Here is a 27,560-nt window from a genome sequence, read left to right on the forward strand (position 1 = left end):
TTATCAACAAAACTTGCTTTTAATGCTGGGTTGACCTGAGGAATCTTCAGACGGAGGCTCATGGCCAGAGCTGACCACCAGCAGAGAACTGACCCAGGTCTTGGGCTGAAAGAGAGAGAACCTCTACTCGGAGGGGAGGCCAGGCCCTCCATTGCTTCCCCAAGGAAGACTAGAAATTTGCCTGGGGTGGTGGGGGAGAGAAACACGGTACAAAATACATTCAGAGCCCCCTGGCTGAGCCCCGGGACACCGCCAGTCCTGGGCTGAGGGGACCCAGCGAGAGAGCCCCAGGCACCTTGTCTGTGTCTCTGTGCAGCCCAGGTCCCAAGGGGCGGAATGTATCAGTCATATTCCTTTTAGAAAAATAAATCTCTTTGCCTCGACATCCCAGAGTCCTGTGGCCGTGGGGGCCCCGGCCTTTCCCTGTTCCCCGCGGCTTCCCGAGGACAGTTCTGGGGGCGTGCTCCGCAGGGAAGGGCAAAGAGCTGTGAACTATGGCTTTCACATCTCTAGGGGTGGGGGGTGAGCTCAGGCTGGGGCAGGAGGAGAGAGGGGGTGGCGTTGGCATCCTGGGGGGGGCCGTGCTGAGACGAGGGTGGGGTCGTGCTGAGACGAGGGTGGGGTGGGGTCTGGGATCCTTTGGTTTATGTCCCGGCAGCAGGAAAGCAGCGTTTGTGGGGGACACACACCCCAACACCTGTTCCTTCAAGGGCCCCAGGGCAGTGGCTGATGGGCTAGGATGGGGGGGTACTGGTGGTCTGGGGAGGTCCTGGGGCGCCCCCCCTCGGGCATGCTCACTCTCTCACTTGGAGACCAGAGCCCCCCACTCCCACTCACCCCTGCAGGGGTCAGAGGGCAATGTAAGGTGAGCAGGCTAGACCCTACCATGCAGAGGTTATGATTTTTTTTTTTTTTGGGGGGGAGCTCCAATTGACTCAGATTTTGCATGAGGCATGAAGCCCCCCAAAGAGGGGAGTGACAGTGGATGCCCCCAGGAGCGCTGGGACCCTCAAGTCACATGGGGGGAGAGAGAGGGTTTGGGATAGGGGCGCCCCGCAGACCACCAGCACTACAGGCCTGTCCCCCCCAGTCTTCTTCACTCAAACAGAAGGGTCCTGGGGAATCTGGGTGCCTGGAGGGAGAGGGAGAGGGGGCTCTGGGGCTGGTTTTGTCCATGAACCCCGTTAGCCCTGGCGCCACAGGCCCCCCCATTCCTGCAGGGGGTAACCCCTCACCTGGCTCCTGGAAGCACAGGGACACCCAGAGAGCTGGGGTGGGGCCTTGGGGACAGAGAGGGGTCCCCGTGCCCTGGGGGGGGTCCCACCCTGGGGTGGGGGTGGGAGTGTCCGCCCTGGTGGTGGTGGGGGCAGGGTCTGCCCGGGATGGGCCCCCCCCCGGGGGGGAGAGGTCATCTGGGGAAGTAGTCGTCGGGCAGGCCGGTGAGGTTGCGGCGGCGCAGGGCGGCGTCCACCGTGCGGATGTAGGCGGCGATGCTGCGCTGCATGTCGGCCGTGTAGGGGTCGAACTCCAGCTTGCGCAGCCCCGAGCGCTTGAAGTTGCCGTCCTTCTGGCTCTCCACGCACAGCAGCCGGTCCTCCCGCGCCGCCACGCCCAGCAGCGCCACCATGCGGCCGAGCTGCGCGAACAGGTCCCGCCGCAGGTCCTCGAAGTGCACCACCAGCACCTTGCGGCCGAAGCGCAGCCAGTCCAGCGTGTGCGTGGCCCACCAGGGCGCGTAGTTCCGCACGAACTCGGGCCACTCTGCGGGGTCGGGGCCGGGGGCCAGGGGTCAGGGGTCAGCTTCCAAGTGGCGCCCAGGCATCCAACTGGGAGCCTCAGGTCTGCAAGTCCCGGGCTCTTCCCGCTGCACCACCTCACCACCTCGAGGACTCCTGGTAATCCCTTGGTGGGGTGGGGGGTGGCTAGTGCACCTGGCTGAACCAACATGCTACCAAGGACTTGGGTTCGAGACCCCACTCCCCACCTGCAGGGGGGATGCTTCACAGTAGCGAAGCAGGCCTGCAGGTCTCTCTCTCTCTCTATCTCTCTCCCTATCACCTCCTCCCCTTTCAGTTTTTCTCTGTCTTTTCAATAAAAATAGAAACAAATATGGCTGCTGAGAGAGGTGGATTCACAGTGCAGGCACTGAGTCCCAACAATAAAACCCTGGTGGCAAAAAAAAAAAGAAAGAAAGAAAGAGAAAAGAAAGAAAAGAGAAAAAAAAAACTTCTCATCTCTCTATGGGTGTCAGTCCTCTGGCATGGGACCTACACTGTGCGGGGCACAGGCCCACTGGATTTTAATGCACAGACAGGGTTAGGGTTAAGCAGGCCTCTTGCTGTGCATAAGGCCCTGGGTTCGAGCCCTGGCATCACTTAGAAGCATCATGGATGGCACCAGGAGACTCCTACCCAGGTGAGCTATCTTGTTGGCCCCTTATTCTACTTCATGTTTGTTTGCCACCAGGGCCATGGCTGGGCTCTGCCTACATGGTTCTAATGTTTTCTCAGGCTTATTTTTTTAGAAAGAGTAGGACAGCCACCATAGCACTTCTTTGCTCCACTGCTTGTGTCAATTCCCTACAGGGGCACGGGGCTCTCATGTGGCAACCAGGGGCTCGGACGCAGGTCCTCACGCAAGAGAAAGTGCACACGGACCCTTAGGACGAGTCATCTCCCCGTCCCCTGATTTTGTTTCTCGAACAGGAGTCGGTGAGTTTCCAAGTAGGTCCGGGAGGCAGAGTACATGCCTCCCCCCCACAACTTCCCTTCCCCAGGGCCTCTGTAAGCGGCCACTGGTCTCAACTGGAATTCTCAGCTCTAAACTGAGATGCGGCAGAGGACGGAGGACATGCCTTCGTTTGGCAAATGCACAGGAATTGGTGACTAGGTTCCTGTCCTCACCGGAATGCTTGGCTGAGAAATATTTATGCTGGTGACAGGGCTTTTTTTTTTTTTCTATCCTTAAAATAGATTATTTACAACCTACCTAGTTAATTGGGCCCATACTGTTATAATGGGCTAAGACCAGATGTATCTGAGCTATTAGGGAAAGCCAGCGTGTGCCAAGTCTGCTTTATTTGTTTTTAAAAAGAAGTTCCAGGGGCTGGGCAGTGGCATACGGGGTTGAGTGCACACACTACCAGGCTCAAGGACCTGGGTTCAAGGCCTCACTCTCCACCTGCAGGAGGGATGCTTCACAAGCAGTGGAGAAGGCAGGTCTGCAGATATCTTTCTCTCCTCCGCCCTCTCAATTTCTCTCTGTCTTATCAAACAAAATGGGAAAAGGAAAAAATGGCCACTGGGAGCAGCAGATTCATAGTGCCGGCACCAAGCCCCAGTGGCAATAAAAAATAAACAAATAAAGAAGTTCCTCATTCCTGAGTCACCTCAGAGCATCCCTGAGCTTGGAGACAGCTGTCACCTCCCAGGGCAGAAGGCGGGTGGCAGGAGACAGAGCTCCAGCCCTGCTCATCTACTGGGCTCGCCTACTGTGGGTCATCTCTGGGGAAGGGTGACCCTCAAGGCAAAGGAAGGACCCCCCCATAATGCCCCTCCACAGCCTCAGATGTCCTAGGATGGGGCCTCCTGGGACACTGCCCCCCTCAGCAAGTCAGGGGTCTTGCCCGTATCAGAGAAGTCTGCACCTGTGACCCGTTGCAAAGTTCACAAGAAAGGGCAGAGCAGGGGTCCCATCCCCGGGTGGAGGAGGTGGTTCTGGTGTAGAATTGCATCTGCTAAACCCCTCACCAGGGGTGGATCCCCATCTCTCCTCCCTCCATAACGACTGGCCTTTTTGACCCCGTCCCTAGCCACTGAGGGACGGGGGCTCTGCAGCCTGGCTGTCCAGGTTCCGGGACCAGCTCCTCTTCACAGCAGCTGCGTGTACCCTTGGAGGCATTAGCTGCTCTCCTTGAGCCTCAGTTTCTCCATCGGAGGCCTGTGCCCCAGACAAGCTGTGCAGAGGAAGGGGATGTCTTCCACACACGCTGGGGGGGGGTGGTGGGCTGGGGCACAGGAGGGGCTTGGGAAATGCTGGTTGTGGTCACAGCTCTCCCTCCTCAACATCGGAAATGAACCAAGGGTATGAGTGACGCCGCCCCTGAGAAGCCTCCCTGACCTGTTTTCTACCATTTTATTTATTTTTGCTTTTGGGGTGTTTTGCATCTATGGGATTCATCAGTCCTAGTGGACTCCCTCCATTTTCTCTTTCTCTATAAAGGTTGAGACACAGAGAGGCAGAGACAAGGAGAGACACCACAATGCCACTCTGTCACTCGTGAAGATTCCCGTGTGTGTGTGTGTGTGTGTGTGTGTGTGTGTGTGTGTGTGTGTGATTCCCATGTGAGGCTTGGGGTTCGAACCTGGACCCTCAAACATGGCTAAGTGTGTACTCTATGGGGTGAGCTACTTACTGACCTTAGTGTTTGTCATTCTTTGTTTCAGGGGGACAGAGAGAGAAGAGACCGAGAGGAGTGTGAGGGAGAGATGCCACAGCACTGCTCCACTGTCCATGAAGCTCCTCCCCAAGCCGTCAGAGGCTTCCCATGCGGTGCCAGGGCTCCCACTCAGGGCCTCCTGCTTGGGGAGGTGCATGAGCACACTACCAAGTGAGCTATGTCCCAGCCCCTGTCACCCTGGGTCCTCAGGGTGGTCCCCAAGCATCACTGCGCCATGGCGCCTGCTCCTTGGCCAGCTGGTCCCTGCAGCCCTGCACCGGTCTGTACCAGCTGGGCCATCAGAATGGTCTCCCAAGGGTCCCTCGCCCTAGTGTCTCATGGATGGGGGCAGGGATGCAGCCCACTGTCCTTTGTCCCCAGGGAAACTTGAGGCACCGTCTCGGTTTCATTAAATGGAGCCTGGACGATTCACCTGGTGTTATCACAGCCCATAAAACTTAGCTTTGGAGCCACTCCAGGGAGGCTGTAAAATTAACGTGCTGGAACCAAAAGTGGGGAGCAAGGGCTTGCAAGAGCTTTGATTGTGTTTCTTCAACTGGAGAAAGAGCAGTGGGGGTGCTGACATACAGGTTGCCGGGCTCGGCCCTGGAGTGTCCGGCATGGGGCCTGGGAATCAGCATTAAAAAAAAATTCCCAAGGGATCCTGATGCTGCTGGTGCAGGGCCCCAAGGGAGGGTCTCCTATGCAGGTGTCCACTAGGACTGGACACCGGTGTCAAGGAGAGGACCAGGCTGGTGGGACGCTGAAGCCTGCCTCTTTTTCAAAGATTTTTTTTGATATTTATTTATTTCCTTTTTGTTGCCCTTGTTGTTTTTATTGTTGTTGTAGTTATTATTGCTGTTGTTATTGATGTCATCGTTGTTGGATAGGATAGAGAGAAATGGAGAGAGGAGGGGAAGACAGAGAGGGGGAGAGAAAGACAGACACCTGCAGACCTGCTTCACTGCCTGTGAAGCGACTCCCCTGCAGGTGGGGAGCCGGGGGCTCGAACCGGGATCCTCACGCAGGTCCTTGAGCTTTGCGCCACCTGCGCTTAACCCGCTGCACTACCACCCGACCCCCTTCTTCTTTCTTTTTAAAAATACACCTTTATGCATTCCTTTTGAATAGAGACAGAGAAATTGATAGGGAAGGAAAAGATAGGTGGGGGCCGGGGGCTTGAACCTGGGTCCCTTGTGCACTGCAATGCGTTCTGTCGTTAACTTTCTTTCCGGAAAAAGTCTGCCTGGAGTGGGGAAGCTCTGGCAGTGACCCATAACATCGACAGGTGCGCCCCCCCACCCCGCTGTCTAAGGGGGACCTTGTCAGTTCAGGGAGAAGAGGAGGCCTCGGCAGGAAGCAGAGGGGCTGGGATTTGAACCCAGGTCTTCGCCACTACACGCGGGGGGGGCGGGCGGGCGGGGGTGGGATGCGAAGTCACGTGAACCGCCCCCTCCCCCGACAGCCCCCCTCCTCCTTCCTCTCCCCCCGCCCCGCCCCGTACCTTTGCCCTTCCAGTGTGCATGCGCCGCGAAGCCGATGTGGCCGCCGTACTTGCGGTTGAACTCGGCCATGAGCGCCTTGTAGGGGTTGCGGATGAGCAGGATGGCCGCGTCGAAGGCCTCGATCTCCTTCTGGCCGCTCTCGTGCGTCTTGATGCAGATGGTCCTCCCGCTGCGCCAGTGGTCCCGCTCACCTTTGAACCCTTCGCATGGCGGGCGGGGGTGGGTGGGCAGCAGGTGACCCAAGGGAGACCATCAGCTCACCCCCACCTCCTTCTGGGTCACCCCAGAAATCCTTACCCTGCCCCTCCTCTGCTCACTCATTCTTGGCCTCTCGTGTTCATTGAGCACCTACTATGTGCGGGGAGCTGGGGGAGGATGCGGTTGCCAGAATGAATCCCGACATGGAGAGGGAGGTGGGGAGATGGAGAGGCCCTCGATGCATGGCACTGAGGTCTTGGGGAGGATCCTCTTTTGGGGGCACCCATATTTCCACCCACTGATGGTGGGCATGGCTGGCTGAGCCTTATTTCAGCTGGCGGAGGGGGGCGAGGGTGGGAGTAGGTGCTTGATAACTGCCCCTTGATTGGGCCTTGAGGCTCGGGGAATGTTTATAAGGGAAGATGCCGAGCACATAGTAGGTCTCAACAAACACACATGACTTGCATAGCAGCACACAGTAGGTGTGTGTGTCCCTCAGCCCAGCTATCCCTACCTGGATGTTCCGGGCATGCTTATGGGCTGTAAGGGAAGGATCCAGGCACATAGTAGGCCTCAAGAAACAAGAGTAGCACATAGTAGGTGCTGTGCCCACCCCCAGCTGACCCGCTGTCCCTTTCTAGAAGCTCAGGGGATATTTGTGGGCTGTAAGGGAAGGTGCCTGCACATGTAGGTCTAGACAAACTCGATTTGCCGAGCAGCACACAGTGGGTGCTCGCCCCCGCCCTCCACCCCCCCATCTCCTGCTGCCGCCTCCACACCTTTGTTGTACAGAGAGCCGTCGAAGTAGTAGCTGCCAGTGTAGAAGCCAGTGGCCAGCTCGATGAGGTGACGTGCCCACGTGTTACCGGCACCCGGAAAGCTGGCCAGGGCAATGAGCTGCTGGGACTTGGCCGGGAGGAAGCGTCTGTCCATGCAGCGGTTGTCTGCAAGGACAGGGCACCGGAAGGCCGGGCAGGGGTAAGGCCTGGCCGTCCCCCTCCCCGCCACACCGGCCTGCACACAACACGCCCTCCCCGGCCTTGGTCTGTTCCTCTGTACATGTTCGTCTGCTTCTAATTCTGCTTCTAAGACCCCTTCTGTTTTGATCATGAGGTTAGGTTCGCTTGCACTGCTTAACACTGTGGTCTATTTACATAATCGTTGTTTTGTTTGAGACCCGCATTGGTTTAATCTCCACTGGTTCATGCTCTTTTTCCACTCCACCCCCTCTCCTAGTCCCATCCTGTCTTCCACCATTTAATCCACACTGGTTCGAGCACTTTTTTCCCTTCTCCCCTCCCCCTATCCTACGTATTTCCTCTTCCGACCTGACACTTCCACCTCAGGAGATATAAAGGACAGGATTTTCTAATGAAGAGAGAATAGATTGATTGCACTGCATTCCTGCTCATCAATAAAGACTGAACTGCGTTCCCAGCTCAGCCATGAGTCCCTGGTCGTCTGGCTCCCGCTTGAGAAGCTAGCCTGGCAAGTGGAGCCTGAACAGGGACCTGCATGTACAAGCAGAGATGTCTCCCAGGCCGTGCAGCCCAGGGGACGGGGGCTCTTAGGGGACTGTCACCCCCCCCCCCTGCCAGGGACTCGACGCTCTTTTCTAGCCAAGCCAAGTGCTGTGCATCCTTTCAGGACAACAGATTTGGAAGAAATAAGCCAAGTCTTAGCCTTGGCCACAAACACAGGAGACTGAGAGAGTGGGGGCTCATGGGGACGTGCTGCACTGGGGCACCTCCACGCAGAACTTTCTGGACTTGTGTGACGTCTTATCACAGGGGTGTGGACGGTCCTGCTGTCATTGAGTGCCACGTCTAAAACCTGTACCGTTCACTCTCCCTGGGAGCTACTGAAAACATACGCGAATAGCTAAGTGTGATTAACGACACGCACACCACAGTGCGATGTCCGCAATTTACTTCAGAACCCGCAAGAGAAATAAGGCCGCAGGGGGTGAAGGGAGGGGAGGCCCGGCCGGCAGCACAGTGAGCTCTCTGTGGTGTGTGCGGCTAGATGAGTGTGTTCACTACGTCGTTCTTCCCAGGTATTTCCCCCCCACACACACATTCATTCTGAAGGTTTCAGATCATTTCATAGTAAAATGTGTGTTGGTTTGGTCTCTCAGTGTCTCGTGGAAACAGAATCCTCCACTCAAATACTGCCGGGGAGACTAGGACCCACGGGGAGGGAAGAGGAGGTGTTTTGAATTTTACAAAAGCAATTGAGTGGCCTGGGAATTGGTGCAGTGGATAAAGTACTGGACTCTCAAGTGTGAGGTCCTGAAGTCAGTCCCTGGCAGCACATGTACCACAGTGATGCTCTGGTTCTCTTTCTCTTCCTGTCATAAATAAAATATATATTTTTTTGTCTCCAGGGTTGTGCCAGCACTACAAATCCAGTGCTCCTGGTGGCCATTTTTCCCCATTGTGTTGGATAGGACAGAGATTGAGAAAAGAGGGGCAGATAGAGAGGGAGAAAAAGAGACACCTGCAGACCTGCTCCACCGCTTGTGAAGCGACCCCCCTGCAGGTGGGGAGCCAGGGCCTTGAACCTGGGTCCTTATGTTTCATACTATATGTGTTAACCAAGTACACCACTGCCCGGCCCCTTTAAATAAGGTTTTTTTTTTAAAAAAAAATTTTAATATTTATTTATTTTCCCTTTTGTTGCCTTAGTTTTTTTTTATTGTTGTTGTAGTTATTGTTGCTATTCATGTCATTGTTGTTAGATAGGACAGAGAGAAATGGAGAGAGGAGGAGAAGACAGAGAGGGGGAGAGAAAGATAGACACCTGCAGACCTGCTTCACCACCTGTGAAATGACTCCCCTACAAGTGGGGAGCTGGGGTCTCGAACCGGGATCCTTACACCGGTCCTTGTGCTTTGCGTCACATGTACTTAACCCGCTGCGCTACCACCCAACTCCCAGAAAAGATTTTAAGAAAGAATCAGTTAGTGGGGCTGGGCACACCTGGTTGGGTGAACATGGTATAATGTGCAAAGACCAGGGGTTCAAGCCCTGGTTCCTCACCTGCCAGGGAGAAGCTTCATGAGTGGAGAAGCAGGGCTGCAGGTGTCTCTCATTCTCTCTCTCTCTCTCTTATTCTCTCTCTCTCTCTCTTCTAATTTTATTCAATAAGACTGAGAGAAATTGAGAGAGGATGGGGAGATCGAGAAAGGGAGAGAAAGATAGACACCTGCAGATCTGCTTCACTGCAATTGAAGCGACCCCCCTGCAGGTGGGGAGCCGGGGGCTCGAACCGGGATCCTTGCATTTGGTAACATGCAAGCTTGACCATCACCTCCTCCATCACCTCCTCCATCATCTCCTCCATCACCTCCTCCATGACCACCATCCACCTCCATCTTCACTACCATTGTCTCCACTGCCTCCATTATCACCTCCACTACCATCTCCACTGTCACCTCCACCACCTTCACCCTCACCTCCACCACCTTCATTGTCACCACCATCACCTCTGCCACCATAGCCACTATGATCTCCACCACCTCTCCCATCCTCCTCCTCTCCTTCCACCTTTCCTTCCTCCTCCTCTTCCTCCTCCTCCTCAGCACAACAGTCTGATTGTCCCAAGAGATGGGAGAGGAAATAAACAATATGTGGGCTTTCTAGCCCCGTAAAGAAGAAAGAAGTGGAAAAAGTGAGGTGGACGAAGGAGGAGAAGCATTTGGAGCTGTTTGAGTTCACAGAATCTGACAGCTGGATGGACCGTGGAAAGTCACCAAGCTACAACTTCTCAGACAGATGGAGAAACTGAGGCCCAGAAGGGGGAGGTGCTGGCCCTGTGTCAGACTCTGAGCCGGTGTCGAAGACCTCACCCCCCAACCACTGCCTCCACTCCAGGAGGGGGCCTCAGGATGGGGGACACAGGTGCCCCTGGCACCTAAAAGCTGGCAGGGCACCCTGGGAGGGAGGCACTGGGGAGCCGTTGTTCTGGGGTGGGGGCTCACCTTGGACCTGCGTCTGGTAGACGATGAAGTAGCTGGGGGTCCCGCAGCTCTCGAACTCCTCGGCGCCGCACTTGTGGGCACAGAGCTGCTCATCCTCACGCTCGTGCAGGGGGAAGCGCGTGGTGGGGAAGCCACAGTGGCAGGCGGTGCCCCCCAGGGCCGCCAGCGGGTACTCCTGGGAGGGGTGGGAGTCCTGAGCGGGGGAGCAGGGCCTGCCGTCCCACCCACCCGGCTGGCTTGCTCCCCAGCTCATCAAAGGTGAGGGGTGGACCTCACTGGTAAGACCCTTTTTTTTTCCCCCTTCCAGGGTTATCACTGGGGCTTGGTGTCAGCACTACGAATCCACCATTCCTGGCAGCCTTTTTTTTTTTTTTTTCCTATTTTATTTGATTGGACAGAGAGAAGTTGAGAGGGGAAAGGGGAGACAGAGTGGGAGAGAGATAGAGAGACACCAACAGACCTGCTTTACCGGATGCCACTACCCAGCAGCCCCCCCATAAGCCCTACTTTTTGTAGTTTCGTTCCATCTGTATGCTGTCATTTCTCCAGATCTATTTAGATGAAAGTAATAAAAATGACTTAAGGGGTGTGATTTGGTGTTGGGATACACACTGGAGATCAGCCCCCAAACCAGGCAGAAGAACAGAACCAGCTTCTTCCACGGTTACTGTCCTGTTCTTTACAGCAACTCAGCCTCTTTCTCTCTCTGAATTATTGCCAGAGCTTCACCACTCAGGCCTGACTTTTTCAGATAAAAAGGGAGAGATAAATAAAGAGAAGCAGAAAGGCGGATGGGCAGATGTTACCATGCATAAAGATCCAGGTTCGAGCCCCCACTCCCCACCTGCAGGGAAACTTCATGAGCAGTGAAGAGGTCTGTAGGTCTCTCTTTTTTTCTCCTTATCTCCCCCTCCCCTTTCAATGTCTCTCTGTCTTATCTAATAAAAATAGAAGAAGAAAATAAAAAGGAAAAAAAATGCTGATAGTAGGCTCACTGTGCAGGCCCTGAGCCCCAGCAATAGCCTGGTGGCAATAAAACTCAGGAAAGGCAGAGACACCAAAGCACCAACACCCCCCACCATTGTGTTGGGGGACAAGCTCACTCCTGAGTCACGTGTGTGGCAACACTGGCCCCCTCCTCTCCTCGAGGGCCCTGGACTCTGCTCCTGAAACTTAAATGTCAAAGAAAGCTTTGTGTCACCTACACAGGAAGTCCTTGGGGACAAGTGACACTCAGGTGCGGTGCCAGCCTACAACATCAAACACTGGACGTGAGACAGCCTGGCCACATTCTGGCTGGCTACGGTGTCTGCCAGGATGCTGGGATATTGGGAGGGGGGGTATCCATTTCTCCTGCAAACAGGGACATGAGTGGAAGATGAAGGGAGTTTTCTCCTGGAGCACTTGGAAGGAAACTGCCAAATAGCATTATTATTATTATTTCCAAGCTTAATTTGCAGGAGGTGGGGGAGGGAAAGGTACTAGGGGCTGAACCTGGGGCCTCATGCACGCAAGTCCTGTGTTCCACCGCTGAGCCACCTCCCCAGCTGTCTGAGGGTCCGGTGCCCCCTACAATAAGCCCTCACCTGTGTGAGTGACAAGGGGCCCACGCTATGGGAAAGGCTGGCTTTCCTGTAGCCGGGAGGCCTGGGAGAGAGCTGCCCAACACTCCTGCGGCCCCTGCAGCCGCACACCCCCCCTCGCCCAGCCGGCCCCTGGCTCACCTTCTCCGTGCACAGGTCCACACACTTGTCCACAGACATGTTGGGCATGGCCACGGTCACGGGCAAGGCCAGGGAGAGGTTGTCGGGCCGGCGGAAGCAGCCTCGGAAGATGGCGCTGCCGTCTGGAGAGCCATGGGAGGGGGGGACACGGGTATCAGGTGGGGAGGCAGGAAGCTTGAGTTCCCCACAAGCAGAGGGCGGCAGGGCGGAGGTGTGAGACTGCTCAGGACGGTTCTGCCCCTGAGTCCACCAGTCACCTTGGGAAGGCCAGGGGGCACTCACAGGACACAGCATGGATACTGGAGTAGGGCAGAGCCAGGCTCAAGGGACATAGGACAGGAGCATGGGAGAGGGGACAGGGACGCTGGACACCATGGACCCACTCCGTCAGACGCCAGCTTGGCCGATAGCTCCCAGGACTAGATGGCTGGCCTTGCTCCCTTGAAATAAAGGGTTGGTCGGTCGGTGGGTTGGTTGGTCGGTCTCTCTCTCTCTCCCTCTCCCCCCTCGACTTTGCTGAGCCCCCAGCAATACAGATCCGTTTAAGCTCCACAGCAGCCATCTGCCGTCAAGGCTGTGGCTGACTCCGTGATACAGAGGAGGGATCAAGGTTTAGGGAGGCCCCCTGCTTTCCAGAGCCTCAGAGTCAGGACTCTCCTACTCCCCCGCCCCAAGCTCATGCTGACAGTGACAGTGAGGCCGTCCTCATCCTCGTGACCGGATGCTAAGGGCGCTCTCACAACGGTGGCGTTTGCTACCTGCCTGAAACTGGGTGGGTCTGTTTACACATGCAGCCTTGTGGAGCCCTGGCGTCAGCTGGTGGCGTATCCGGGGTCCTGGGGGCTCACATGCCCACACTGAGTGCCTTCTGAGACCCCCAGCTGGTGTCTGCTTCTGAAGAAGGCTGGGAGGGGGGTTGTCTAGAACACCACCCCCCCCCCCCCAGAAGGCCACAGTGCTTTCTTTGCTGGAATGACAGACGTCCCCTGCAAGGGGCAGAAGACCGGCAACCAGGAGACGCGAGTTCGAGACCCAGCTTTGCATCTCCTGTCTAGCAATCTCTCCTTTCCCTGTCACAGGAGAGCTCTGCCCTCCCCGCCTCAGCCCTGGCAAATGTCCTCTGCTCTGGGGGGGGGGGGGCACTGGGAGGCCTCAGTGTCCAGGTGGAGCTGTGACATGCCGAGCCCTGAGGACTGGGTGAGGGCAGGCAGCATCTCTGGACCCTGCTGCTTCCTTGCAGCTGCCCTTAAACTCCACAGGAAAGACGGGGGAGGAACTGACCCCCCATCCTGGCACCTGACGCCCTGTACCTGCCTGGGTCAGGCGGCTAGACTGTGGGGGGACGGGGTGGGAGGAGAAAGGAAGGTGGTCAGCCCGGCTCTGCAGAGACTAATCTCCCTTTGCCATCTGAGCACCTGTCAGGGAGCTCCTGGCCTTCCCAGCTGCAGGGAGGGCTGAGCAGTGCCCTGAACCCAGCACGGGGAACCTCCCAGAGGCCTCAGAGTCCCAGGAGGGGACAGGAAAGGGGCTGCGAGTGGGAGAACCGGTGATGTGAGTGTTGGTAGCGGAGAAGAGTTGAGGAGGGAACAGACTTGGAAACTGACCCCAGCCTGCCGGAAAAGGTGTCTCCCCACAGTCCTGCCCTTTCTGCTTCTGGGAGGATGCCTATAGAGGCACAGAGGGGTCTGGGGGTGCACTGGAGAGCCTTCCTCCCAGCATGCTGCCCTCCAAGCTGGGGTGGTGTGAGCTGAGTGGAGATGGCGACTATAGACCCCTCACCCCGCATGTCCCCCATCTGTAAAGTGGGCCACCTGATTCTCCCTGTTGGCGGTGAAACATGCCCTCTGCTCTCTGTTGAAAACGAGTTGGTGTCTTGCACCAAAGTAAAAGACCCTGGCAGGTCCTGGAACAGGATGGCAGAGGACTTAGTGGGGGTTGTATTGTTATGTGGAAAACTGAGAAATGTTGTGCATGTACAAACTATTGTATTTACTGTCAGATGTAAAACATTAATCCTCCAATAAAGAAATTTAAAAAAAAGAAAGAAAGAAAAGAAAACGCAAGAGGAGCAGAAGCTTGGCTGCCAGACCTTCCCTACACGGCCCCAAGAGGGAACTCTGAATGATGTCCTCCTTCCCTGGGGCAGGGGGCGGGGTCCTACTGAGTCTGAGCCAGGTGAGGGTTTAGGAGAGCACTTGGGCAGGAGCCTCAGTTTCCCCATCTATAGTGGGGGTCCTCTGTGCTCCCCTGTGCTGTTGGGTGGAAGTCCTCACGAGGGGGCTTTGGCCAGGCCTGGGCTGACGACTCCTCCAGGGTGCCCCCTTCCTAGGTCAATGGGAGTGTGGGGTGTGTGAGGGGCAGGTGGATCTCTCATGGGCATGGTGGGTGCCTCATGAGGGAGGCCCGGCCGCTCACCGCTGCGGAGGCTGGCACTCGACCCACTGTGGGCACCCAGGACTCTGCCCCAGGGAGGGACAGACTGTCCTGGCTTCACATCTTTGTCTCCGGGGAACCCGGCTGACAGCACCCCGGGTCTCTGAGCTTCTCCTATGCTGGGAGGGGACACTTCTCAGGGGACTGAGGCCACCACCCTTCACAGCCCACAGCGACTGGACCCGCCATGACGGTAACCAGAGTGGCCCCAGGACCTGAGTGTCCCAGAGGTCAGGACTGCCGTCACCCCTGAAGATAACTATGATCCCGTTTTCCAGAATTTACCCGAGATCCAACACGGCCTGATCACTGCTCCAGGCCACCCTGACAGGAGGGGTGCTTGAGGGGCTGGAGGGGTGCAGAGTTGGGCGTTGGCCCCAATCTGATCGGATGTCATACTGTTGAGGCCAGGAAAAAAAAATGGGAAGAGCTTTGGAGAGCACAGACTCTGCTGTCGGGGTGTGCTCACAGGGGACATGCGGGCCGGGCCACAAGGGTACTGCATGAGCGCGTGCGAAACGGGAGCTTGGGGACTTGAGCACAAAGGATGCCCACTGTGGGAGGAGTCTGGGTGGGGTGGCCACACCTGAAGCTTCCAGCTGGCCAACAGGTGGCTGGCCCGGGGATGATGAGTGTGTCACGTTTAAAATGAGGGGGCGTTCACACGGAGAGGCCTTTTCTTTGGGGAATCTGCCCAGGGCCCTCAGGTCCTATCCCCTGAGCTGAACTAACTCTCTAATTTCGCTTCTATTTAATTTCTGCCTCATAACTTAATAAAGGAAGATTTTTGCATTGCAGACCTGTGATAGGTGTTGCCTTGTAATTCTTTTTTTTTACAAGAGTCCTGCTCAGCTCTGGCTTATGGTGGTTCTGGGAATTGAACTTGGGACCTTCAGGTGTCAGGCATGAGAGTCTTTTGCATAATCATTATGCTATCTCCTTAAATACCACCCCCCCCCGTTTTTTTTTTTTTTTTTTTTTTTCAACCAGAGCCCTGCTCTGCTCTGTTTTATGGTGGTGTGGGGGATTGAACCTGGGACTTTGGAGCCTCAGGCATGAGAGTCTGTTTGCAGAACCATTACACTGCTACCTATCCCTTTTCTTGTAATTCTTCCTAGAGACTCCATGAGGAACTCACATGGGGGGAACAAAAGCTGGAAAAGTCCCAGTTAGCCTTTCAACCCTTTGTCAGTACCTTCCCCCCACTCAAGGACAGGGGAAGGCTGCCCATTTCTCCCTGGAGACCCCATGGCAGCCACTGGAATTTCCCAGGAGCCCTTGCAGGCCCCACAGAAGGTACCCAAAGCCCCAGATTCTCCCACATCAGCTCTCCACGCCCAAGCCCACTGGGGTGAGGTGATGGGATTCCTGACCCCAGTAGCTGGGGTGGGGGGGGTTGCTAGGCAGAGGGGCACAGAGCCACTGCTCATCAACTCCCTTTGCTGGGGGCAGAAGCCAGAACCAGCTGCAGGCCTGTGAGAAGTCCTCTCATCTCTTTGTTCTGGGGCTTCACAGAAAGCATGGCAAATGTCCCTCAGGCGAGGGCTAAAAGGCAGGCGGGGAAGAGTTCTCCTGGGTTTGAAAGAGGCCACCACCTCCTGGGTAATTAGGTGGTGCAGGGGAAGGCAGGAGCTGCCGAGGGCTACCTAGACTCAGAGAGGCTGAGTCACACAAAGCGCTCAGACTTTCCAAGCAAAATTCAACCCTGCTATTTTTAGGCATCACCAAAGGCTTCTGGGCCTGCTGGAGATTCCAGTGGCTTGAACTGGGTGCTGCAGAGTGAACGGGGGGCTTTTCATTCCAGAAGAATTGAGGATCATCACTGCAGCCTCCAGACTGTGTTACAGACTTTCCCGACTGTACCGTACTTGGGGGTCACGGCTGCAATGCTTCCCTTTTTTTTTTAACTGGTAAGGCACCTAAACCTCCGAGAGAATGAGTGGCTTAGTTAGAACCCCTGGCAAAGCAGCGAGGGAGCTGAGGCGCCTCCCTCCAAAAGCTGCACCGTTGCCAGAAGCTCCCTGCGTGAAGCCCAGGCTCCTGGCAGGAGAAGAAACAACGCCCAGATGGCCTCTCCTGAGCCCTTCACAGCACTCAGGAGGGATTGTGGGAGCCACCGAGTTCAGGGAGCCCGGTTGTCTATCAAGGGAAAGGATGGGCTCCGGGGTGTGCGCAGAGGCCAGCCATGCTCCACTCCAGCGCTCTGACTTCCTAGAGCCATCTCAGCAGAGGGGCTGAGAATGGAGACCCCTAGAGCTTAAAGTGCTGGCGGTGGGCAGGACTCTCCAAGCTGGAGAAACAAAGTGGCTACACTAGCAGCAGTGCATTGAGAGGTACAAGGCAAGGTTGGCTTGTTGGTTTGTTTTTTTCTTTTCTCTCATTCTTTCTTTTTTCTGTCGCCAGTGTTGCTGGCACTCTGAATCCACTGTTCCCTGTGGCCATTTTCTCCTTTTTTTTTTTTTTAATGATTTTTATTGGATAGGACAGAGAGAAATTGAAAGAGGAAGGGGAGATAGAGAGAGGGTGAGAGCCACCTGCAGACCTGCTTCACTGCTTGTGAAGCTTCCCCCCCACACCCCGCAAGTGGGGAGCCGAGGGGCTCGAACCCGGTTCCTTGCGCTTGGTAATATGTGTGCTTGACTAGGTTCACCACCGCCCAGTCGTGTTTGTTCTAGCCAAGGATAACGCAAGCTTCACAGTTCTTGCCCTTAGGGGAGAAAAGGATAAAAAACAAAACATGGAAGTAGGAAGCTCTGCACAGACTGGCCTCAGACACCAGGTCTCGGGGGCAGGAGAGGACGCTGGGTACCAGGGCCCACCTGTGTGGGTGCACTGCAGTTCTGATGAGCCCAGCCATGCAAATCTTGCAAGAATCTTCCAGGAAGGTGGAAAGATTTCCCAGCATTCTAGCAAGCCCTAATGTTCTCGAATCACTGGCAGGACTCTGCCCCCTGGGAGGAGAGTTAGACTTGCAGACACGGTTAGCAAACGGCTATGAAAATGGGATCCGAGCAAGGAGGAAGTCCATTTCTCAGCTTGTCTGTAAGGAGGGCAGAGAGTCTCTGCACGAGGGGCTCTGTTACAGGGAAGAGGAGTCGTGCAGGGCCAGACTGAGAATGCCCTGGTGACCGGCCAGCGTCCCACTGCCCCCATACAGGCAGGCTGGGCCCCCTGTACAAGGCAGATGCCTGGTCAGAGTAGAGCTGAGGAGACTACATGCCTCCTTTGAGCCTCAAGATGACTAAGAGTCCCTCGGCCTCAGGGACAAACCCGAGGTTTTTGGGGGGGAGGAGCAGGGCTCAGCAGAGGAGGGAGTTAGGACAGACTCAACAAACAAAGTCCCTCAGAAGAGTGGGGCTGCTGGGTCTTGAACCCAACACACAAGTTAGGGTTTCTACAGCATTGTGTGGCATGAGCATACCAACTGGGAGTCAAAGACTGAGATCCCCGGCCTCCCCACAGCCTCCCCCCCACCCCAGAAGGGACTTGTGAAGAGCCCACCGGCCTGTCAGCTTCTGAGCCCCCCAGGCTGCTGTGACCCAGGCTCCTCTCCCTCCCCGTGGTCCCCTCTTCTGCACCAGGCAAAACCCTGTGGTCCAGCTGAAACCCTAGTGGGAGAGTCCCAGACGCAGGGCTGTTCCCCTGAACCCCTTCTGCTCTCTGAGCCCCAGTCTCTAAAGCTGTAAGCTCAGAACATGTGCAGGGAGCAGGCTTCTGGCACAGAACTTCTGTGAACTTGCCCACAGCTGGACTGCACAGTTCTTCCCCATCACCCAGGTGTCTCCTTCGAGCAAGACCTGGCTGCAGGGTACACCCTTCAGCCCCTGCAAACAGCCTTGCAGTCCCCTACACCAGTCGTGGGTCTGTCTCTGCACAGCATAGTGGCTCCCTGAGGGCAGGGACTCTGCTTTCCCTCTCCTCACCCCTCCATGCCCTGCTGTAAATGGTCCCTGGGCTCCCTCCCAGGTGCTGCTACCATCTGAAAGCCCACCAGGAGTCCCAGAGTGACACATGGCTGACCACCTGCCTCTTTGTCTGAGCCACCTGCACTCTCATGGAAGTCCCCGGAGCCTCGAGGTGACTTGCCTCTGGAATCTGCGGCTGAATGTGCCTGAGTCCCCAGGCCTGAGCCGCCACCACTCAGAGCGCCCATGAGGGACCGACAGGATTCACACTCAGAGGGGAGAGACATGCTCCCCACTCCTGGACACAGATGCCAAGAGCCCTTGCTCAGATGGCATAGAACAGTCATCTGGTGTGACTCTGCTATTTGGCAGCTGTGGGCAAGGCCGAGAGCACTGCCAAACTCAGCCCGGTCACCCTCTCACACTTTAGGGGTTACCACAAGGGGGTGAAAAAACAGCCCTCCCACGTGGCGCCAAGAGCAAGGACTGGTATAAGGATCCCGGTTCGAGCCCCCAGCTCCCCACCTGCAGGGGAGTCGCTTCACAAGCAGTGAAGCAGGTCTGCAGGTGTCTGTCTTTCTCTCCCTCTCTCTGTCTTCCCCTCCTCTCTCCATTTCTGTCTGTCCTATCCAACAATGACGACATCAATAACAACAATAATAACCACAACAATAAAACAAGGGCAACAAAAGAGAAAATAAATAAAAAAGAAAAACAGCCCTCCCCTCATTGAATGATGAAGTCACCTTCTTCACCTCATCTTGGATAAAGTGTAACTCACTTAAGTGAGATCAGCCAGAAAGAGAAGGATGAATATTGGATGATGTCACTCCTGGACAGAAATCGAGAAATAAGAGCAGAAAAGGGAAACACAAAGCAGAACTTGGACTGGGTTCGGTGTCTTGCATCAAATTAAAGGGCGGGGGGGGGGGGGCGGGTTCAGGCCTTGGTGTGTGATGGTGAAGGAGGACCGAGGCTCCTCACCAAGAGGGTGGGAGTGTTTTGCAGAAAACTGAGAAATTTTACACATGCACCAACAACTGCACTAACTGCAGGCCATTAGCCCCTGCCACAGTCAAAAAATAAAACAAAGCAAAGAAACCGCCCCCTGTTGAAACAGAATGCCTCTGTGTTGAGACTCGTGCATATCAGCTGATTGAAAGACCTTTTGATGGTGTACAAAAGCATTATTATTCATACCCAGTGGGGATCACAATAGTGTGTGTCTGCGTAGGAGAGAGAATGTTTGGATTGGTTAGCCTCTCTGAACAGGAACAAAAAGCAGCCTAGTCAGTCAGGCGAGCGACAACAGGCCTGACCCTTGTCACCTGGCTCATCCTTGTCCTCCAGGACCCTTCATAGGGTCCAAGTTGCCATCACAATGATGTAGATACTGATAGTCATGTCAGCTGACATTGGCCTTGTTCTGCTGACGGCCACACCAGAACCTTCTCCAGCTCAATCTCACAGCCAGCTCTGCCTCCAGACCCGGGTTGAAATGGGGGTGATGGCCTGGCTGTTTGTAGATACCTGCTGGCTGGCAGCCCCTAGAGTGCCCCCTCCCCCCTTGCAGAGCGAGGCTGGCACACAGGGGCTTCGAGAAACAGGGCACCTGGCAGGCCCACAGTGAGTATTGACAAGCAAAGGCATTTGCATGGAGAGACCTGGGCCTCACTATTCCAAGTGTAGTCCCCAGGACAGGTAGAAGCTCACTCTGCCCGCCCTGCCCTGTCCTGCCCTGGGACATACCATCTGCACCCCAGCAAGCTCTCTGAAGTCACTGGCACGGTGAGCCTGGGAAGGGTCAGGGAAGGCACGTGGCTTTCTGCCCACTCCTTCCTCTGGACTGTGCCGGAGAGATCCCAAGCACCAGCTCTGTAAAGACCACTAGGTCTTGAGGCTGGGCACCCACGCCTCACCTGCACGAGGGATGCTTCATAAGCAGTGAAGCAGGTCTGCAGGTCTCTCTCTCTCTTACTCTCTGTCTCCTCCTCCCCTTTTAATTTCTCTCTATCCTATCAAATCAACACACACACACACAAAGAAAGAAAAGACAGGAAAAAAAAAAGCCACAAGAGTGGTGGACTTGCAGTGCAGGCACCAAGCCCCAATGATAACTCTGGTACCAAAAATAAATAAATAAATAAGAAAGAAAGAAAGAAAGAAAGAAAGAAAGAAAGAAAGAAAGAAAAGAAAAAGAAAAAAGGAAACCACTAGGAGGTCTTTTCATAGGACTAAGAGCCACCTTGTGTTTTGTTCCTGTTGTCATTTTTCTTGACCAGAGCACTGCTCAGCTCTGGCTACTGGTGGCGATGGCTTGCAGCGGGTACCCATCACGTGCAATTCCTGTGAGCTGTTTCTGCACAATCTCCCTGCCCTTGAAAACATCCTTTGTTGGGTGTTTTAGAAGGCGGTGCAGCCACCGGAGCACCAGGCTCTCGAGTGTGAGGACCGGAGTTTGCTCCCCAACGTCACAGGTGCCAGAGAGATGCTGTAGTTTTCTTTCCCCTTCTCCCGCTTTCTCGTGCTAAGAAATTCATAAACCTTTCTTTAAAAGCATTCTCTGCCCTTTGTTATGCTTCTCTTGCTGGCTCCCTCTCCGCCTCACTCATAAAATAAGTGAGGAATAAGACTGGGTGGTGGCACACTTGGCTAAGCACACACATCACTGTGTGCAAGGACCCGGGTTCAAGCCCCTGGCGGCCCACCTGCAGGGAGGTCTGCGGGTGTCTCTGTGTCTCTCTCCCTCTCTATGTCCCCCTCCTCTCTCAATCCCACTGTATTTTATCCAATAAAAAATTGGAAAAAGAAAAAATAAATAAAAGGAAAAAAATGGCTGCTGAGAGCAGTGGATTCATAGATTCATAGTGGCAGCACCAAGCCTCAGGGATAATCCTGGTGAAAATAAAGAAAATGTGAGAAATACAAAAATGTCATTGTTTTATCTACAGCGCTATGGGATGCCAGGCGGTTTCTTGGATCTGTTATATTCCTTTTTTTTTTTTTTTTTAAGAGAGGTTGAGAGATCACAGTATCGATGACCGTCCATGGAGTTTGCATGTGGTGCTGGGGCTTAAACTCTACCGCGTCAGCCATCTCCTGACCCTTCAAAGGAAAATCTCTTAAAAAAAAAAGAAAGAAAGAAAGCAAGAAAGAAAGAAAGAAAGAAAGAGAAAAATATGAAAGTCCAGGAGAAGCCAGGAGCTGAGGCAGGGTCTCATTCACTTTGCTGAGGTGGAGGGTGGGGAGCAGGAGGAGATGCAGAGAGAGGGGCCATTCTGAGTAGAGGCCACAGATGGCTGTGGAAGGGTCTGTAAAGGCCTGGGAGCCCTGGGAGGTGCAGGACAGACAGACAGGAGGGAAGGGAGGCCAGGGCAGAGAGGGGCAGACTCACGTACACCTGCGGGTGGACTCCTGGGCCAGCTGCAGCCGGTAGACCGAGAGGCGGTTGGCACCGCCGCACATGCCGCCGCGCTCGCCCTTGCAGGCCATGTCGCACTCGGCCTCGCTGGCGTTGGGCGCCTGGATCTTGTGGCCACAGTAGCACTCCGCGCCGAACTCGAGCCCCGCATACAGGTAGCCCCTGGGGAGACGCTGCGGTCAGGGGCACAGGGGGGCCTGGACAGGGTGGGGACTGCCTACTTGCCCCACTCCCCAGGGTCTGACCCTCCCCCATGCCCACCCACCCAGAAGAACCCTGTCCCTTGTCCCCACCGCCCTGGGCAGGTTTTCCCATAATGCTTGTCTGTCACACATACGTGCATGTAGTTTAGAGCCCGTGTCCCCGTCACCCCACTTCCTCGTTCCTCCCTGCCTAGAGCCATGAACCCCTTTTATTCCAGGAAACCCCTCCCCACCTCACTCCCCACCCAGGTCCCCGAGAGGAACTGGGCCAAGATGGAGTGGCCGATCCTGCCAAGTACAAAATTCCTTCCCCGAAACCAATAGAAAAATCCAGCTTGTGTTTTTCCACAGCCGTGGAATCCTTTCCTAAAAAGGGCTCTAGGCGGGCCATGCTGTAAACAGACAGCAAAGGTTTGGGGTGGGGACTGTAGGGTGGGCATGGAGGGGGGGAGGGGCAGGGGGCCTGCTGGGGCGTCTCGGGACACTGGTCACTTGACGCAGAGCCAGCGGGAGGCTAGCTGACCACGTCACTGTGGATTCCCAGGGAGCCCTGGGTCAAGCCCACCCCATGCCTCTGGCACCCCTGTCTTCTTCTTGCCTGTTCCTAGCCAGGCCACACAGCTGAATTCTCCTAGGGCCCAGAGTTGGGGTGGGAAGTTAGGGGAGGGGAGAAGCAGGTCAGAGGCCTCCACTCATTCACAGGGGTCCCGGGAGACAAGGGGACAGACACCACTCACCCTGTGACACCCCAGGGCAGCAAGGCTGCTCCCCGGCTTTGGGGGCCTTGTCTGCTCTTGGCAAGTCACTCCTATCATGTGCACATCTAAGCGAGAGTGTCCTGGGCTCTTTAGGCTGGAAAGCACAGCTCAGGCGTGTTCTCCCTGAGAGACACATGGGGGTGGGCAGGGGCTCTTCTGCTGCGGAGCTACGGACACCCTGCTGTCCAGGTCCCATCTGAGAAGGACAACGTGCCCCTTGGGGGCCTGGCAAGGAGGAGGAGGTGCAGAATGCATGGCGCTGGAGATGCCAGGCCCTACCGTTCGGCACAGTTGTCCTGGCAACGGAAGACGGTCATCTTCTTATAGTCGAAGAAGGACACGCCTCGCAGGGCCCGGCTCTGGGTGTCATCCAAGTAGCAGCCAATATACTTAGCTGTGGGGTGAAGCGGGGTGAGGGGCAGAGGTCAGGTGTGGCTGGTGACAGAGGCCGTGGGGTCGGTCACCTGTGTGCCTTTGGGTGCTGATCCCTTCCTCAGATCTGAAGCACAAATCGAGAAGTTCCGTGTGTGAGCAGAACCCGGCTCATGAGGACAGTGCAGGCTGGGTATGGGGGGTACCCTTCAGCAGTCAGGGTTCAGGTCAAAACCCCAGGCTGGGAGTCGGGCCGTGGCGCAGCAGGTCAAGCGCACGTGGTGCGAAGCGCAAGGACCAGCGTAAGGATTCCGGTTCGAGCCCCCAGATCCCCACTTGCAGGGGCGTTGCTTCACAGGTGGTGAAGCAGGTCTGCAGGTGTCTGTCTTTCTCTCCCCCTCTCTGTCTTCCCCACTTCTCTCCGTTTCTCTCTGTCCTATCTAACAACAATGACATCAATAATAACAACAATAACTACAACAACAATAAAAAAACAAGGGCAACAAAAGGGAAAATAAATAAATATTGAAAAAAAACCCTGGGCTCTATGGAGGGCCACTCTGCACGCAGGTCCCCAAGCTGGGGACACACCGAAGCAGGAGGCAGAGGTCCTTGCTAAGGCAGCCGGGCAGAATCTAGAGGTTGGTGGTGTGCAGCCACTTCCCCTAGCTGTCTGAAGGATCCACTCTCCCCACAGGAATGCAACACAGCGGAGGTCACCTGTGGGTCCTCTTCCTACTTGGCTCACTCTCTCGGACTATTCTAGAAAGTCTAGGCTAGGGGGCTGGGTGGTAGCGCAGAAGGCTAAGTGCACATGGCGCAAAGCTCAAGGACCGGTGTAAGGATCCCGGTTCGAGCCCCTGGCTCCTCACCTGCAGGGGAGTCGCTTCACAGGCGGTGAAGCAGGTCTGCAGGTGTCTGTCTTTCTCTCCCCCTCTCTGTCTTCCTCTCCTCTCTCCATTTCTCTCTGTTCTATCCAATAACAATGACAACAATAACAATAATAACAACAAGGGCAACAAAGGGGAAAAAATAGCTTCCAGGAGCAATGGATTTGTAGTGCAGGCACCGAGCCACAGCGATAACCCTGGAGGCAAAAAAGAAAGAAAGAAAGAAAGAAAGAAAGAAAATCTACGCCAGAGAATTCCTCTTTTTCTCGGGCTGAAACCGTCACCCCAGTGTGATGAAAATGGAAGGATTTGTAAAAAATGTCTGTTCTGGTGTGATGTGTCTACAACAGGCTCAGAGTTAAAGGAGCAGAAGAAGCTGGGTCAGCACTTCACACGCTGGAGGTGCAAAGATGGCGGCTTCCATCCAAGAGGGATTTAGAGTCATCTGACGTGAGCAGCCGAGTGAGCTGTGGTTGTCTACAGACACAATGGAACACTACTCAGCTATTAAAAATGGTGAATTCACCTTCTTTACCTCATCTTGGATGGAGTTTGGAGTTTGGAGATAAATCAGAAACAGAAGGATGAATATGGGATGATCTCACTCACAGGCAGAAGTTGAAAAACAAGATCAGAAGGGAAACACTAAGCAGAACTTGGACTGGAGCTGGTGTATTGCACCAAAGCCAAAGACTCTGGGGTGGGGAGGAGGGTTCAGATCCTGGAATATGATGGCAGAATATGATGAATTGTTATGTGGAAAACTGGGAAATGTTACACACATACAAACCATTGTATTTACTATTGATTGCAAACCATTAATCCTCCAATAAAGAAATTAACAAAAAATAATGACAACCTGTGTCCTCCAGCTTCTTGCTCTGTGCCCATGGTTAAACACAGAAAAAGACACGTGAAGGCAAGCTGTGTGACCTTGGGCAAGTTACATAACCTCTCTGAGCTTTGCTGTTCTCGTCTATGAAATGGTGGTATATGGAAACCAACCATGTATGCAGGAGGGAGGCAGCATAATGGTTCTGCAAAAGACCTGCATGCCTGAGGCTCTGAAGTCTCAGGTTCAGTCCCCAGCACTATCATAAAGCTGAGAAGTGCTCTGGTAAAAAAAAAAAAAAAATGAAAGAAGGAAAGAAAGAAATAAAAAAAAGGGGAAAGAAAAAAAAAAAACCAAAGCTATCATATATTTAAAGCTTTAACTATGTGATGCTTGGTTCTTCTTTTTTAGAACATTATTTATTCTGGATAGAGACAGAGAGAAATTGAGAGGGGAGGGGAGGTAGAGATAGGGAGAAAGAGAGAGAGAGACACTTGCACACTGCTTCACTGCTTGTGAAGCTTCTCCACTGTCAGCAGGGCCTTAGGGCTTGAACCCTGATCCTTGTGAATTGTGATGTGTAGGTTCAATTGGGTGTGCCACCATCTGGCCCCTAAAAATTCATTTTAAATTTATTTTGGATAGGGACAGAGAGATTGAGGGAGAAGGAAGAGCTAGAGAGGGAGAGAAAAGAGAGACACCTACAGTCCTGCTTCACCACTTGTGAAGCTTCCTGCCCTGCAGATGGGGACGGGGAGCTTGAACCCAGGTCCTTGTACACTGTACTGTGTGCGCCCAAAAGATGTGTTTTAAAGATTTGCTAACAGGAGAGGGAGAGAGAGAGAGAGAGAAGACCAGAGCAGCACTTCAGTGCTCGAATCGAACTCAGGACCTCACACCACTAGTCCATAGCTCCAACCACTGTACCACCTCCTAGGCCCCCTAAGTGCCCCGGACCCAGCCCCTTACCTCTCTCCTCCTCCTTCTCCCGCACAGCCCTGCCCTTGAGGGCCCGGCTCCAGGTACCACCGCCGTAGTCACCCAGCTTGGCCCTGTCAGTGGCCCCATCCTTGCCCTTGAACCAGGGCCCATGCCTGCGACCGATGCTGGGGGCCTCTCCTGGCTCCTGGAGGCCTCGGCCCAGATGGAGGTCGCCTGGGAAGGGTAGCTCGGCACCCTCGGCCGAGGGGGGACTGGCCTGGGCCTGGGGCGTGGTCTGCTGGCCCCCGAAGCCCGAGTGGAGGAAAACCAGGCTCCCGGCCATCAGGTAGAGTGCCAGGAAGGTGAAGAAACGCACCGGCTTCCGGCGCAAGTAGCGCTGGACCTTGAGCCACAGCTTGGCCATAGCAGGCTCATTCCGGACTGGCTGGCATTCCCAGATGTGGGGGAGGGGTGCTTCCCTTGGAGGAGGGGGACCCCTGGGGTCTTCCCTCTGGCTTCTTCTGTGAGGGTGACCCCCAGGGCAGGGCCAGTCTTGTCGCAGGGAGCTCTGTGGGGTTGGAGGTGGCAGCACCCACAAGTGTGCCCCACCTGCCTACATCTTGCCCTCTTCCCCAGAGTCCCCCAAAACGGTGAGGGCAGTGGTCTGAGGCGGGGGCTGGGGGCTCCCAGGGCACAGCAGCTGCGGTCACTCCTCTCCGGCCCTCGGCTCCTCTGCCTGTTGGGGCTGCACCTGTCTCTCCAGGGCAGTTTCTGGGCTCTCACCCTGCTGGGCAGGGAGTTTGGGGTGTCCAGCTCGTGGGGACAGGAGCTGGCTGGCTTCCATGCGGTCAGGTGTCAGGGATCAGGGCTGCTGCCTGCAAAAGAGCACAGACACGGCATAAAAGGGTCTGCTAAACAATCTTCTTCTTTTATTATTTTTGACTGCCACCAGGGTTACTGCTGAGGTTCATTGCCAGCACTATGAATCCACCACTCCTGGGTACCATTTTCCCCAATTTTTTCTTTCTGTTTTGTTTTGATAAGTTAGAAAGAAATGCAAAGAGATGGGGGAGATAGAGAGAAAGGTAAAGAGAGACACCTGCGGACCTGCTTCGCTGCTTGTGAGTCACCCATCTTGCAGGTGGGAGCAGGGACTTGAACCCAGGTCCTTGATCTTGGCTATATGTGTGCTTAATGGGGTTTGCCACCACCTGGTCAGGCCCCTAAATGTTCTTGAATATTGGTGTGTGTGTGTGTGTGTGTGTGTGTGTGTGTGTGTGTGTGTGTGTGTGTGTGTGTGTGAAGGGCCCAGAGGGAGGCTGGTGCAATTTCATATGTTCACCAGCAGGGGGTTCAAGACTAACTTGGCCAACGGGTGGGATTCCATTGTCACCAAGGGATCGTTTAAATGGTAGCAGCCCCCTGTTAATGGTTCCAGGAAGAACCCTCCAGTTCTCCACACACCCTCCCACTCCTCAAAAAGCCAAGGACCAAATGCCTGCATCATACTAGAACACTTGGTGTTCTAGACTTGCTCAATGAGAGAACAAAGCAGTCACAAGTCCATGCTCTTATGAAGTCAATCTGTTCAGCCATTGATCTGGCTATCGATCTGTCACCCTTTAATCCATCCATCACTCCACCTGCTCACCCATCCGTTAAGTCACAGCTCTCCACCGTCCATCAACCATTCCCCATCCATCCATCCACCCATCCACCCACCCACCTGCCATGAATCGATGTACTTAATCTATCATTTTGAGCTGTAAAACCCATCCATCCATCCATTCATCCTTCCATCCATTTAAAACCCTGGCTGTGTGTGTGTGTGTGTGTGTGTGTGTGTGTGTAGCACACATTTAGGACTAAGCATCTCAGTCTTTTGTTTTAGAGAATCCGACTGAGGTTGAATGGTTTTTAGATAATCACCGTCCTACATAAGCAGCGACAAATCCTGTGGCTGATGTAGAATGAGAGC

General features: G+C 54.8%; 2 protein-coding genes across 6 annotated transcripts in view; both read right to left on the bottom strand.

The window, feature by feature from the left end:
* WSCD2 (WSC domain containing 2) lies at window positions 1-26,592 on the bottom strand. Of its 5 annotated transcripts, none has more exons than XM_060192945.1 (8): window positions 25,631-26,592; window positions 22,847-22,961; window positions 21,584-21,768; window positions 11,848-11,969; window positions 10,124-10,316; window positions 6,921-7,085; window positions 5,943-6,143; window positions 1-1,684 (listed from the first exon to the last, which is right to left on the bottom strand). In XM_060192945.1, the coding sequence occupies exons 1-8, from the start codon at window positions 26,004-26,006 to the stop codon at window positions 1,185-1,187; spliced, it is 1,857 nt and encodes a 618-aa protein (XP_060048928.1). In that variant the 5' UTR covers window positions 26,007-26,592; the 3' UTR covers window positions 1-1,184. The 5 variants fall into 5 exon arrangements, with proteins under 5 accessions (XP_060048928.1, XP_060048929.1, XP_060048930.1 ...); XM_060192946.1 differs by having other exon boundaries at window positions 10,124-10,298; window positions 25,631-26,585; XM_016189189.2 differs by having other exon boundaries at window positions 1,287-1,761; window positions 25,631-26,586.
* The window catches only part of ACADS (acyl-CoA dehydrogenase short chain), a 379,518-nt gene that overhangs the window by 54,577 nt on the left and 297,381 nt on the right, over window positions 1-27,560 (bottom strand). The window lies entirely within an intron of this gene.

Source organism: Erinaceus europaeus, chromosome 6 (genome assembly GCF_950295315.1).
Source record: "Erinaceus europaeus chromosome 6, mEriEur2.1, whole genome shotgun sequence".
Lineage (NCBI taxonomy): Eukaryota > Metazoa > Chordata > Mammalia > Eulipotyphla > Erinaceidae > Erinaceus > Erinaceus europaeus.

What these genes read in the sequence shown, in the direction of transcription:
- WSCD2 (XM_060192945.1), bottom strand. Translation starts at nt 26,006, where the DNA reads ATGGCCAAGCTGTGGCTCAAGGTCCAGCGCTACTTGCGCCGGAAGCCG. An exon ending in TGGACCTGTGCACGGAGAAG is followed by an intron (nt 10,317 to 11,847) that starts GTGAGCCAGGGG and finishes TCCCCCGCTCAG; the next exon opens with GACTCCCACCCCTCCCAGGA. An exon ending in CTACCAGACGCAGGTCCAAG is followed by an intron (nt 7,086 to 10,123) that starts GTGAGCCCCCAC and finishes CTGTCCTTGCAG; the next exon opens with ACAACCGCTGCATGGACAGA.